Source organism: Lepus europaeus, chromosome 12 (genome assembly GCF_033115175.1).
Source record: "Lepus europaeus isolate LE1 chromosome 12, mLepTim1.pri, whole genome shotgun sequence".
Taxonomy (NCBI): domain Eukaryota; kingdom Metazoa; phylum Chordata; class Mammalia; order Lagomorpha; family Leporidae; genus Lepus; species Lepus europaeus.
This window is the reverse complement of record NC_084838.1, coordinates 94768909-94781568: the sequence shown is the minus strand read 5'-3', so window position 1 is coordinate 94781568 and position 12660 is coordinate 94768909. Positions and strand designations below refer to the sequence as shown.

The following is a 12660-nucleotide window of genomic DNA, read 5'->3' as shown; positions in this document are numbered from 1 at the left end:
TGCTGAATGTGCCATCAGCAAAAAGGATAAATAGAAATATTTCACTCCTCTGTGAGAGGTGTTTAACTTTTCTTTGTTTATCTCTTCTTACCTTGGGTGCACTTATGGCCATGTAAGGAAGAAATGTGAGATGAGAGATCATGAGAAAGGAGGAGGAAACCCGGCAAGGTTTTAGTAAACCAAGCAGTCGGCCCCTTTCTTGTAATGCATCTCACTTATTCACTCAGAAGTTTTTTGGTAGAAGAGCTTTTGTTCCAGTATAAACACAGTCTTGTACTGTTGGACAAATCTGATGTTTAAAATACCCTGATTAGAATCTTATGTTAAAGCAAAGCAGAAAATTCACTAAATAACCTTGTAAATAGTATTACATATTTAATCTTAGTATTTAAGCTATGTTTTCTTCTCCCTTGAATTTTATCCAAATTCAAAAAATTTTAATTTATTATCTTTGCCTGTTTTTAAAAAATGTTATGAAATTTCTAGTGATTGTTAACCATCCTGGTCTTTTGAAAACTTTATAAAGGAAAAGTAGTTTTAAAAATAAGGAAACAAGAAAGAAGAAATAAGTTTAACTCTTTTTTTAATGGGTTTGGTTTTCACTCCTAGGAAATTAATGATCATTAGATATAAAATCCCACTTACTGTTAAATGAGACTTAGGCTGCTTTCTTTTCCTTCTGACAAAGTGAAACCTAAGGAGAGATCGGGTTGGGGGTGGGGGGTGGGGAAGGAATCTCAGCGGAAATATCACTCACACCAAGAAAAATAGAACTGATGTAATCCTGTTTGCAGTGGGAGTTAACCTGCAACTGATTTTATTTTACAGATGGTTTTATCATTAGTGTCGGAACTCAGAGAGAATCATCTTAATGGATTTAACACTCAAAGGCGGTAGGTGTTAAACTAAACATCCCGCTTCTCAAGTTTCAAAATGTATCAGTTCAGTTATGAGAAAAAAAGTGGTCAAATTCATAGGAAATGCATTTTCATAGTTATGATTATATTCTGTGTTGAGAGATTATTTTAGTAGAGTACATGGGAAATTGGTGAGTTTCTTCATTTTCTATTTGTAGCCACTATTCTCTCAACTCTTGTGGGACACTAAGTAAATCATACAGTGTCTTTTGCGTACCCATTAGCTAAAAGTCCTACATGTATGTGTAAGGAAGACAAAACAAGGGGAGCTTTTAGGCTTCCACTGGCTTCCTCACTGTGTAAGAGGAGAATGTGAGTGGATGTGCTGCCCTCCCCACACCCCTGCCTGTGTGTGTGTGTGTGTGTGTAGGGGGGATATTTACAAGGCAACAGATATTTGATGTGCACATGCGACCTATTTTAAGAAACATAATATTCCAAGATCTAGACTAAACAAATCAAATAGATTCAGACAAATTAAAAGACAACTAATCACGTTACAAAAGTTACCTCACTCTGTGGAAGAATTCAGAGTTGTTTTTATTGGTGACCATTTCATTTTTAACAAATAATTAACCAAGAGAATCTGGGGACTAAGAGAGACATAGTGATCTTTTGGTAAAGCTGTTGCCAATTAAAAACTCTTATGAGAAATGGTCTTTGCCCCCCAGTCTTTAGGAGTCTATTGCATCTAACTCTTAAAGTCAACAATAAAATTCTTTGAAGAAAATATTCGGGAGGATCTTCATGACATTTTATTTGGTAATGATTTTTTTAGATAGGACACTCAAAGAAAAAGCAACAAATTAAAAATAGAAAAGTTGGATATTTTCTAAATAAAGAATTTTGTGAATCAAAGGCAACTGTCAGGAAAGCAACGAGATAGTGAAATGTTTTACAAATTATATCTCTGGTAAGGTCATAATATCCAGAATATATAATGAACTTTAAAGGAAAAACAGAAAATAATAAATGTTACACTCACCGTGGAAAACAGTTTCGCAGTGCCTAAAAACATGAAACGTAGAATTACTATATAATTTAGACGTGTATTTAAAAGAATTTAAAGCAGGAATTCAAGCAGATACCTGCATACCAATATTCATTTGTTACAGTGACCAATAGGTAGAAACAACCCAAGTATTAATCAACAGATGAATAGGTAAACAAAATATGATTTATAAATACAATGGAGTACTATTTGGCCATAAAAAAGAATGAAAGTTTGATATACATAAGAATGTGTGTGGAACTTGAAAATATGCTTAGCACAATGGTAAGAGGAAAGTTTATAGCAATAGGTGCCTACATTAAGAAATTGGAAAGGCACCAAATAAATGAGCTTTCAGTGCATCTCAAGGATCTAGAAAAACTGCAGCAAACCAGACCCAAATCTAGTAGGAGAAGAGAAATAATTAAAATCAGAGAAGAAGTCAACAGGATTGAATAAAAAAAAAAAATTACAAAAAAATCAGCCAAACGAGGAGCTGTTTTTTTGAAAAAATAAACAAAATTGACACCCCATTGGCCCAACTAACTAATAAAAGAAAAGACCCAAATCAATAAAATCAGAGATGAAAACGGAAACGTAACAACAGACACCATAGAAATAAAAAGAATCATCAGAAATTGCTACAATGACTTGTACGCCAGCAAACAGAAATGGATAGATTCCTGGACACATGCAACCTACCTAAATTGAACCAGGTGGACATAGAAAACCTAAACAGACCCATAACTGAGACAGAAATTGAAACAGTAATAAAGGCCCTCCCAACAAAGAAAAGCCCAGGACCAGATGGATTCATTGTTGAATTCTACCAGACATTTAAAGAAGAACTAATTCCGGCCGGTGACACGGCTCAATAGACTAATACTCCGCCTTGCGGCGCCGGCACACTGGGTTCTAGTCCCGGTTGGGGCACCGGATTCTCTCCCGGTTGCCCCTCTTCCAGGCCAGCTCTCTGCTGTGGCCCGGGAGTGCAGTGGAGGATGGCCCAAGTGCTTGGGTGGGCCCTGCACCCCATGGGAGACCAGGAAAAGCACCTGGCTCCTGCCTTCAGATCAGCGCGGTGCACCGGCCACAGCACGCTGGCTGCGGAGGCCATTGGAGGGTGAACCAACGGCAAAGGAAGACCTTTCTCTCTGTCTCTCTCTCTAACTGTCCACTTTGCCTGTCCAAAAAAAAAAGAACTAACTCCATTTCTTCTCAAACTACTCAGAACAATCCAAAAAGAGGGAATCCTCCCAAATTCTTTCTTTTTTGTTTTTTTTACAGGGAGAGTGGACAGTGAGAGAGAGAGACAGAGAGAAAGGTCTTCCTTTACTGTTGGTTCACCCTCCAATGGCCGCTGCAGCTGCCTTGCTGCAGCCAGCACACCACACTGATCTGAAGCCAGGAGCCAGGTGCTTCCTCCTGGTCTCCCATGTGGGTGCAGGGCCCAAGCACTTGGGCCATCCTCCACTGCACTCCCGGGCCACAGCAGAAAGCTGGACTGGAAGAGGAGCAACTGGGACAAAATCCGGTGCTCCGACCAGGACTAGAACCCTGTGTGCCGGTCCCGAAGGCGGAGGATTAGCCTATTGAGCCATGGCTCTGGTCCCAAATTCTTTCTATGAAGCCAGCATCACCTTAATTCCTAAGCAGGACAAAGATGCAGCATTGAAAGAGAATTACAGACCAATATCCCTGATGAACATAGATGCAGAAATCCTCAATAGAATTCTGGCCAATAGAATGCAACAACACATCAGAAAAATCTACCCAGACCAAGTGGGATTTATCTCTGGCATGCAGGGATGGTTCAGTGTGTGCAAATCAGTCAATGTGATACACCACATTAACAGACTATAGAAGAAAAACCATATGATTATCTCAATAGATGCAAAGAAAGCATTCGATAAAATACAACACCCTTTCATGATGAAAACTCTAAGCAAATTGGGTATAGAAGGAACATTCCTCAATACAATCAAAGCAATTTATGAAAAACCCATGGCCAGCATCCTATTGAATGGGGAAAAGTTAGAAGCATTTCCACTGAGATCTGGTACCAGACAGGGATGCCCACTCTCACCACTGCTATTCAATATAGTTCTGGAAGTTTTAGCCAGAGCTGTTAGGCAAGAAAAAGAAATTAAAGGGGTATAGATTGGAAAGGAAGAAGTCAAACTATCTCTCTTTGCAGATGATATGATTCTTTATTTAGGGGATCCAAAGAACTCTACTAAGAGACTATTGGAACTCATAGAAGATTTTGGCAAAGTAGCAGGATATAAAATCAATGCACAAAAATCAACAGCCTTTGTATACACAGGCAATGCCACGGCTGAGAAAGAACTGCTAAGATCAATCCCATTCAAACAGTCAAATACTTGGAATAAACTTAACCAAGGATGTTAAATATCTCTATGATGAGAATTACAAAATCTTAAAGAAATAGAAGAGGATTCCAAAAAGTGGAAAAATCTTCCATGCTCATGATTGGAAGAATCCATATCATCAAAATGTCCATTCTCCCAAAAGCAATTTAAAGGTTCAATGCGATACCAATCAAAATACCAAAGACATTCTTCTCAGATCTGGAAAAAAATGATGCTGAAATTCATATGGAGGCACAGGAGACCTCGAATAGCTAAAGCAATCTTGTACCACAAAAAGAAAGCTGGAGGCATCACAATACCAGATTTCAGGACATACTACAGGGCAGTTGTAATCAAAACAGCATGGTACTGGTACAGAAACAGATGGATAGACCAATGGAACAGAATAGAAACACCAGGAATCAATCCAAACATCTACAGCCAACTTATATTTGATCAAGGATCTGAAACCAATTCCTGGAGCAAGGACAGTCTATTCACTAAATGGTGCTGGGAAAACTGGATTTCCACGTGCAGAAACATGAAGCAAGACCCCTACCTTTCACCTTACACAAAAATCCACTCAACACGGATTAAAGACCTAAATTTATGACCTGACACCATCAAATTATGATAGAACATTGGAGAAACCCTGCAAGATACAGGCACCGGCAAAGACTTCTTAAAAAAGACTCTGGAAGCACAGGCGATCAAAGCCAAAATTAACAATTGGGATTACATCAAATTGAGAAGTTTCTGTACGGCAAAAGAAACAGTCAGGAAAGTGAAGAGGCAACTGACAGAATGGGAAAAAATATTTGCAAACTATGCAACAGATAAAGGGTTAATAACCAGAATCTACAAAGAGACCAAGAAACTCCACAACAACAAAACAAACAACCCACTTAAGAGATGGGCCAAGGACCTCAATAGACATTTTTCAAAAGAGGAAATCCAAATGGCCAACAGACACATGAAAAAAATGTTCTGGATCACTAGCAATCACGGAAATGCAAATCAAAACCACAATGAGGTTTCACCTCACCCCAGTTAGAATGGCTCACATACAGAAATCTACCAACAATAGATGCTGGCGAGGATGTGGGGAAAAAGGGACACTAACCCACTGTTGGTGGGAATGCAAACTGGTAAAGCCACTATGGAAGTCAGTCTGGAGATTCCTCAGAAACCTGAATATAACCCTACCATACAACCCAGCCATCCCACTCCTTGGAATTTACCCAAAGGAAATTAAATTGGCAAACAAAAAAGCTGTCTGCACCTTATTGTTTATTGCAGTTCAATTCACAATAGCTAAGGCCTGGAATCAATCTAAATGCCCATCAACAGTAGACTGGATAAAGAAGTTATGGGACATACTATACTAGAATACTATACAGCAGTAAAAAAAAAAAAATGAAATCTGGTCATTTGCAACAAAATGGAGGAATCTGGAAAACATCATGTTGAGTGAAGTAAGCCAGTCCCAAAGGGACAAATATCATATGTTCTCCCTGGTCGGTGACAACTAACTGAGCATCAAAAAGGAAACCTGTTGAAGTGAAATGGACACTATGAGAAACAATGACTTGATCAGCCCTTTTCCTGACTGTTGATGTACAATTTAATACTTTATCCCTTTTAGTATTTTTTTTGTTCTACTTAATACTATTGGTTGAACTCTGTAATTAACACACAATTATTCTTAGGTGTTTAAATTTAACTGAAAAGTGATCCCTGTTAAATAAAAGAGTGGGGATAAGAGAGGGAGGAGATGTACAATTTGGGACAAGCTCAAGCTGAGTTGCCCCAAATGATAGAGAAAGAAATGTGCCAGGGGGTTCTAATTCAATCTCATCAAGGTGGCATGTACCAATGCCATCTCACTAGTCAAAGTGATCAATTTCAGTTCACAGTTGATCATACTGATAGGTCTAAGAGTCAAAGGGATCACACAAACAAGACTAGTGTCTGCTAATACTAACTGATAGAATCAAAAAGGGAGAGAACAATCCAACATGGGAAGGGGGAGACACAGCAGACTCATAGAATGGCAGATGTCCTAAACAGCACTCTGGCCTCAGAATCATCCCTTAAGGCATTCGGATCTGGCTGAAGAGCCCATGAGAGTATTATAGGCATGGAAAGCCAAGACACTCTGGGAAAAAAAAAAAAAAAAACCCTAAATGAAAGATCTCTGTGAGTGAGATCCCAGTGGATAGAACGGGCCATCAAAGAAGGAGGTACCTTTCTCTGAAGGGAGGAGAGAACTTCCACTTTGACTATGACCTTGTCTAAATAAGATCGGAGTCGGCAAACTGAAAAGGCTTCCATAGCCATGGCAACTCATGACAAGAGCCTAGGGAGATTACTGATGCCATAAACAAGAGTGTCAATTTAAGTCAACAACAGGAATCACTGTGCGCTTATTCCTCATGTAGGATCTCTGTCCTTAATGTGCTGTTCAATGTGAATTAATGCTATAACTAGTACTCAAACAGTATTTTATACTTTATGTTTCTGTGTGGGTGCAAACTGTTGAAATCTTTACTTAATGTATACTAAACTGATCTTCTGTATATAAAGAGAATTGAAAATGAATCTTGATGTGAATGGAAGGGAGAGGGAGCGGGAGTTGGGAGGGTTGCAGGTGGGAGGAAAGTTATGGGGGGGAAAAGCCATTGTAATCCATAAGCTGTACTTTGGAAATTTATATTTATTAAATAAAAGTGAAAAAAATATACTTAGTAAAATAAGCCAGACACAGAACAGTTATTGTTCCACATACGTGAGGCACTTGAAATAGGCAAATTCACAGAAACAAAGCTGAATGAGGGTTACCAGGGGTTGGAGGAGAGAATGGTGTTATTTAACGGGTACAAAGTTTAAGTTGAGGCTGATGAGAAACCTTTGGTATAGATAACAACGGTGAGTAGATAGTAAATGGAAGTTTTTAATGTCACTGAATGGCTACCACTTAGAAATGGTTAAAAGATAACTATTATTTATTTATGTTTTACCACAAATTAAATAAAAAATTGAACAGGAAAAAAATCAAATGTTTGAAGTGTGCCACAGCATATTCCTTGAAATGGCTAAAATGTAAAATGTTCTGCTAGCATATGTGTAAGAATACATGTAACTGTTTGTTTGCTCCTCCACTGCTTATGAGAATGTGAAATGGACTAGCAACTTTGGTAAATAGTGTGGAAGTTCTTATAGAGTTCAGTCAATGTACAGCCTACCAGTTCTGCTCTTGATTATTGACTCAGAACTAGTGACAGCATAGGTATTCTCTAGGACTAACATGCAGATGGTCACAACTGCTTTATTTATAATAGTTTAAGACCAGAAATAACCCAAAGGGCCAGCCACAACTAAATGATAAACACATTACACATTTCTCTCTCTCTCTCTCTCTCTCTCTCTCTCTCTCTCTCTCTCTCAGAATGACAGAGAGATCTTCCGCTGGTTCACTCCCCAAATAGCCACAACAGCCGGGTGTGGGTCAGGTCAAAGCCAGGATCCAGGAATTCCATCCAGGTCTCCCACTTGGGTGGAAGTGACCACAGTACTTAGACCATCATCTGCTGTCTGCCCAGGCACATTAGAAGGAAGCTGGATCTGAAGTGGAGTAGTCAGAATTCAAACTAGTACTCTTATGTGGTATGCAGGTGTCACAAGGGGCAACGTTAACCCACTGTACCACAATGCCAGCCCCATCTTTGTTTTTCAGTTAACAATTTCACCTTAAAATCTATGGAGTACAGCATCAATGTTAGAAGACCAAATCAGATTAGTTAGCATTCCCATCTCTTTAAACATTAAAAAAGTTTTCCCCCACTATATAATTGTAGGGACAGGCATTTATCCTAGTGGTTAAGATACCTGTTAATTTTTACTGTCCCACATTGTACTTGGGTTCAGTACCTCGCTCCGGCTCCTGACTCCTGCTTTCTTAGAATGCAGACTCCAGTAGACAGCGGTGATGGCCCTAGTAATTGGGTCGCTGCCATGCATTTTGGAGACCCAGATCAAGTTCCCAGTTCCTGGCTTCCTCGTAGCCTATCCCTGCTATTGCAGGCAATTGGGGAGTGAATCATTGGATGAGAGTTCTCTCTCTGTTGATCTGCTTCTCAAATAAAAATTAAAAATAATTGTACATATTCAGCAGATACAGTATGACACTTGAACACATGCATACTATATGTACAGGTCAAATCAGGGTAACCAGTACCTCTCCCTGACACCTCTTGTTGCCTGGAGCCCTCAGACTCTTCTCTATTTGCTCAAAATCTGTGATAGATTTGCAGTCACCCTCACTGAGCTCTGAAGATTATGAACTTCCTCTTTTTGTTTGAGCAGTGGTTTTGGACCCATTATCTAAACTCCCTTTAACTCCCCTCTCCCTAGAGAAACAAAATTTTGAAAATCTATTACTATTATCTAAAATTGAAGAGACAGTCTGCTGTGAAGATAAAGAGGCTTATTTAGCTCACAGTTTTGGAGATTCAAGAGCATGGCACCTACATTAGCTCAGCTCTGGTGAGGGCCTTCTCTAAGCTGTGTCACATCATGGTGGATGCCCTGGCAGAAGCCTGTGTCATAACAAGTGATCACATCTTGAACCAGGAGCACAGAGACTGGTGGAACCAAACTCAAGCTTTTGTAACAATTTTCTCAGGAGAACTCAAGGCATGGCATGAGAACTGAATTCCAGGGGCCACCCCCAGTGAGCTCAACACCTGCCACTAGGCCCTTCTCCTGATAACACCATCCTGGGTCTTTAATCACAGTGATCCTTTAGGGATGCTGAAATCATATCCAAATCATAGTACTGTGAGATAATATTTCCAAATCTCACAGCCCATAAAGGGCTTATATCTAGGATGTGAGGTACTTCCGGAAGGTACTGGAAAAAATATAATTAAAAGATAAGGGGTTTTTAAGATACGTTTTTATTTATTTGAAAGGCAGAGTGAAAAAGACCAAGATCTCCCTTCTACTGATTCACTCCTCAGATTCCTACAATAGCTGGAACTGGGCTAAGCTGAAGCCAGGAGCTGGGAACTCAATCTGGTCTTCCACATGGTTGGCTGGTACCCAGCTTCTTGAGCCATCAATGCTGCCTCAAACAATGTTTAGTAATAGAAGCTAGAATGGGAAGCAGAACTTGGGCTCAAACCTAGACACTTCAGTCTGGGATGTGAGCATCCCAAGCTGCATCTTAATCAGCAAACAGTTACCTCACAATAATTTATTTTGATACAAAAAAATTTTGAAATCTGTGCATTTTTTGCAGTAAACATTTCCCTGAACCTTTTGAAGATTCTTCATATGTGAAGAACTCAATAATAGAAGACTCATGACTCAGTTTAAAAATGGGCAAGAGATTGAAATATACATTTCACCTAGAGTATATACATACCAATAAGCACATGAATACTTGTAAGCAAATGTTGAAGCATTACTCATAATAGACAAAAAGGGGGGAAGCAATCCCAGATATCCCTCAACTCATGAATAGGTGAACAATGTGCTATGTCTTTATAATGAAATTATATTCCTCAGTGAAAAGTATGAACCATGGATAAACCTCAAAACTGGGGTAGGCATTTGACAAAGTGGTTAAGAAGCTACTTGGTGGAGCTGCCATATGGCATTGCAGGTTAAGACATCGCCTGCAATGCTAGCGTCTCATATGGCCACCAGTTCACATCCTGGCTGTTCCAGTTTGGGTCCAGCTCAGAAGATGGCTCAAGTACTTGGGCCCATGCACTCACATGGGAAACCTGGATGGAGTTCTTGGCTCCTGGCTTCAGCTTAGCCTAGCCCTAGCCATTGTAGCCATTTGGGGAGTAACCCAACAGATGGGAGCTCGCTTGCTCTCTCTCCCCCCAACCCCCGCCTCCATCCCTTCCTCTCTGTAATTTTGCCTTTCAAATAAATAGGTTGTAGAAGAAGAAGAAACCACTTGATATGCCTGTATCTCATATTGGAATGTCTGGGTTTGAGTGTCGGCTCTACTTCTGATTCCAACGTCATGCTAAGATGCACCCTGGGAAGCAGGAAGTGATGGCTCAAGTTCTTGGGTCCCTGCGACCCACAAGGGAGACCCAGACTAAGTTCTGGGCTCCTGGCTTCAGCCCTGGCTGTCATGGGCATTGAGGGAGTTGAGCCAGTGGATAGGAGCTTTCCGTGTTTGTTTCCTTCTCTCTGTCTCTGCCTTTTAAAATTAAAATTTAAAATTATGATAAGTACAGTGAGCCATTGACAAAAGATCTATGTTTATTGTATGATTCTGTGGTGGAATGAGAAGGCCGTGCCAAGATGCCACTGGCAACAGAGTTTGCCTGGCAACAGGCTGTGATTGGATGGTTTCGGAAACCGCATGACAGCGGAGTCTGCCTGGCAACAGGCTATGATTGGATGGCTTCAGAAACTGCCTGGCAACAGGGTTTGATTGGTTAGGGCATAGACTGCCCCTTGACCCGATTGGCTACCTTGGTTGTATAAGCTGTTGTAGCAACTGTAATAAACGAGTCTGCAGGCTGCTTGCCTCAGGCCTGCTTTCACCTGAATCGTGGGGTCTGTGTGGTGACTCCGCACCTCTTGCCCCCACCACGCTCCTCCTCTCAGAAACGAATCCACCTCAACATGATTCCATTCATATGAATTGATTAGAATAGAAAAGTCTAGACATAAAGTAGATTAGGTGTTGCCTAAGGCTGGGGTAGGAGTAGATTTTCCTGCAAATGGACACAAAGGATCCTTCTATAGTGATGGAAATATCATAAACCTAGATTATAATGAGTTTTCTGAATTAGTGAATTTATTAAAAGTCATTTAATTGTATCTTTATGTAAATTTTGTGGTACTGTGAAGTATACATTAAAAGCACGAAGAAAAATCTCTAGGGTACAGAGAGTGCACTCATTTATTTTATGTACCAGTTAAAGACTTGGATTTTGTTGTGAGAGGAATACCAAATAATGAATCTACACTCCCCAAACATGTAATACAGTGTATAATTTTTAAAAACTCATGTAATCCCCATCATAAAAACAATGAAAATAAAAGATGCACAAGGGAAAATGAGAAGGGAATCAAAGCAGAAATTCTGAAACTGAGAATAAACAAAATAATTTTCTTTTTTTTAAAGATAAGTTAATAGGTTTTTTAAAAAGATTTATTTACTTATTTGAGAGGCAGAGTTATAGACAGAGAGAGATCTTCCATCTGCTGGTTCACTCCCCAGATTGCTGCAACAGCCGGAGCAGGGCTGATCTAAAGCCAGGAGCCACTAGCTTCCTCCAGGTCTCCTACATGGGTGCAAGGGCCCAAACACTTTGGACATCTTCCACTGCTTTTCCAGGCCATTAGCAGGGAGTTGGTTCAGAAGTGGAGCAGCTAGGACTCAAACTGGTGCCCATATGGGATGCCAGCACCACAGACAGAGGTTTAACCTTATTGGGCCACAATGCTGGCCCCAATGAAATAATTTTATGAGATAACTGTTAGTAAATGAAAGTAACCAGTTAATGATTTGAAAATGTATTTGCAGCAAACTGCTAAGATTATTATGAAAAATATAAAAGTAACTTCTGCAACACAGTAATAAAGAGGCAAACACTCCAGTATGGAAATGGGTAAGGAATATAACCAAGTCATTACTAAAAACGATAACTGAATTAATAATAAACATTAAAGAAATTCCTCAGGAATGATGTGAACAAGATTGTAGAATAGTAAACTCCGGACCTTGTTCTCCCACAGAGACATCAACTTGACAGTTCACGGCCCAGAAAGCTTTTATGAGAACTCCAGAAACCAATTAAGTCACAGTACCATGGGCAAGCTCAAAGAAGGGCTTTATTGAAATTGGTGAAAAAGCAAGAAACTTTCATATCAACCATGATACCTTCCCCAAAGCTGGCATAGCTTTGCAAGATTGAGGGAAAATCCCAGCTTCTAACTTCTCCCTAGAGAGAAGACAGAAGAGTAGAGCGTGCATCCAACATTTCATCTTCCCAGGGGGTTTCTGTCTGGCCTGATTTGGAGCACTGATGGGGAACTTGTGTACTTTGGAGGCCACAGAGGACAAAATAAAGCTCAGTACTGCAGATGGAAGCTGGCACTGCTCAGCAGGATTGGGGAAAGTGCACAGCTTGCAGCTTTTCCCTTGGGAAGAAAAGAGAAGAGTGGAACATGCATCCAATATTCTGGCTTATCTGGGAGCTGCCAGAGGGACTGGTTTCTGTCTTGTTTGACTCTATGCTGACAGGGATTTGGCATATTTTGGATGCCTGAAGGCCACCAGCAACAAAATAAAGCTCAGTGGTTTGTTGCAGCATCAGAGAATCTGTGAAACACCAGAGAA

General features: G+C 40.1%; 1 protein-coding gene across 3 annotated transcripts in view; it reads left to right on the top strand.

Annotated features, from left to right (window-relative positions):
- FANCC (FA complementation group C) overlaps positions 1-12660 on the top strand; it is a 261235-nt gene that overhangs the window by 187033 nt on the left and 61542 nt on the right. For all 3 annotated transcript variants that reach the window (XM_062208547.1, XM_062208546.1, XM_062208545.1), the window contains one exon: positions 829-893. In XM_062208547.1, coding sequence (XP_062064531.1) covers positions 829-893 — 65 coding nt within the window. The remainder of the gene's footprint in view (positions 1-828; positions 894-12660) is intronic.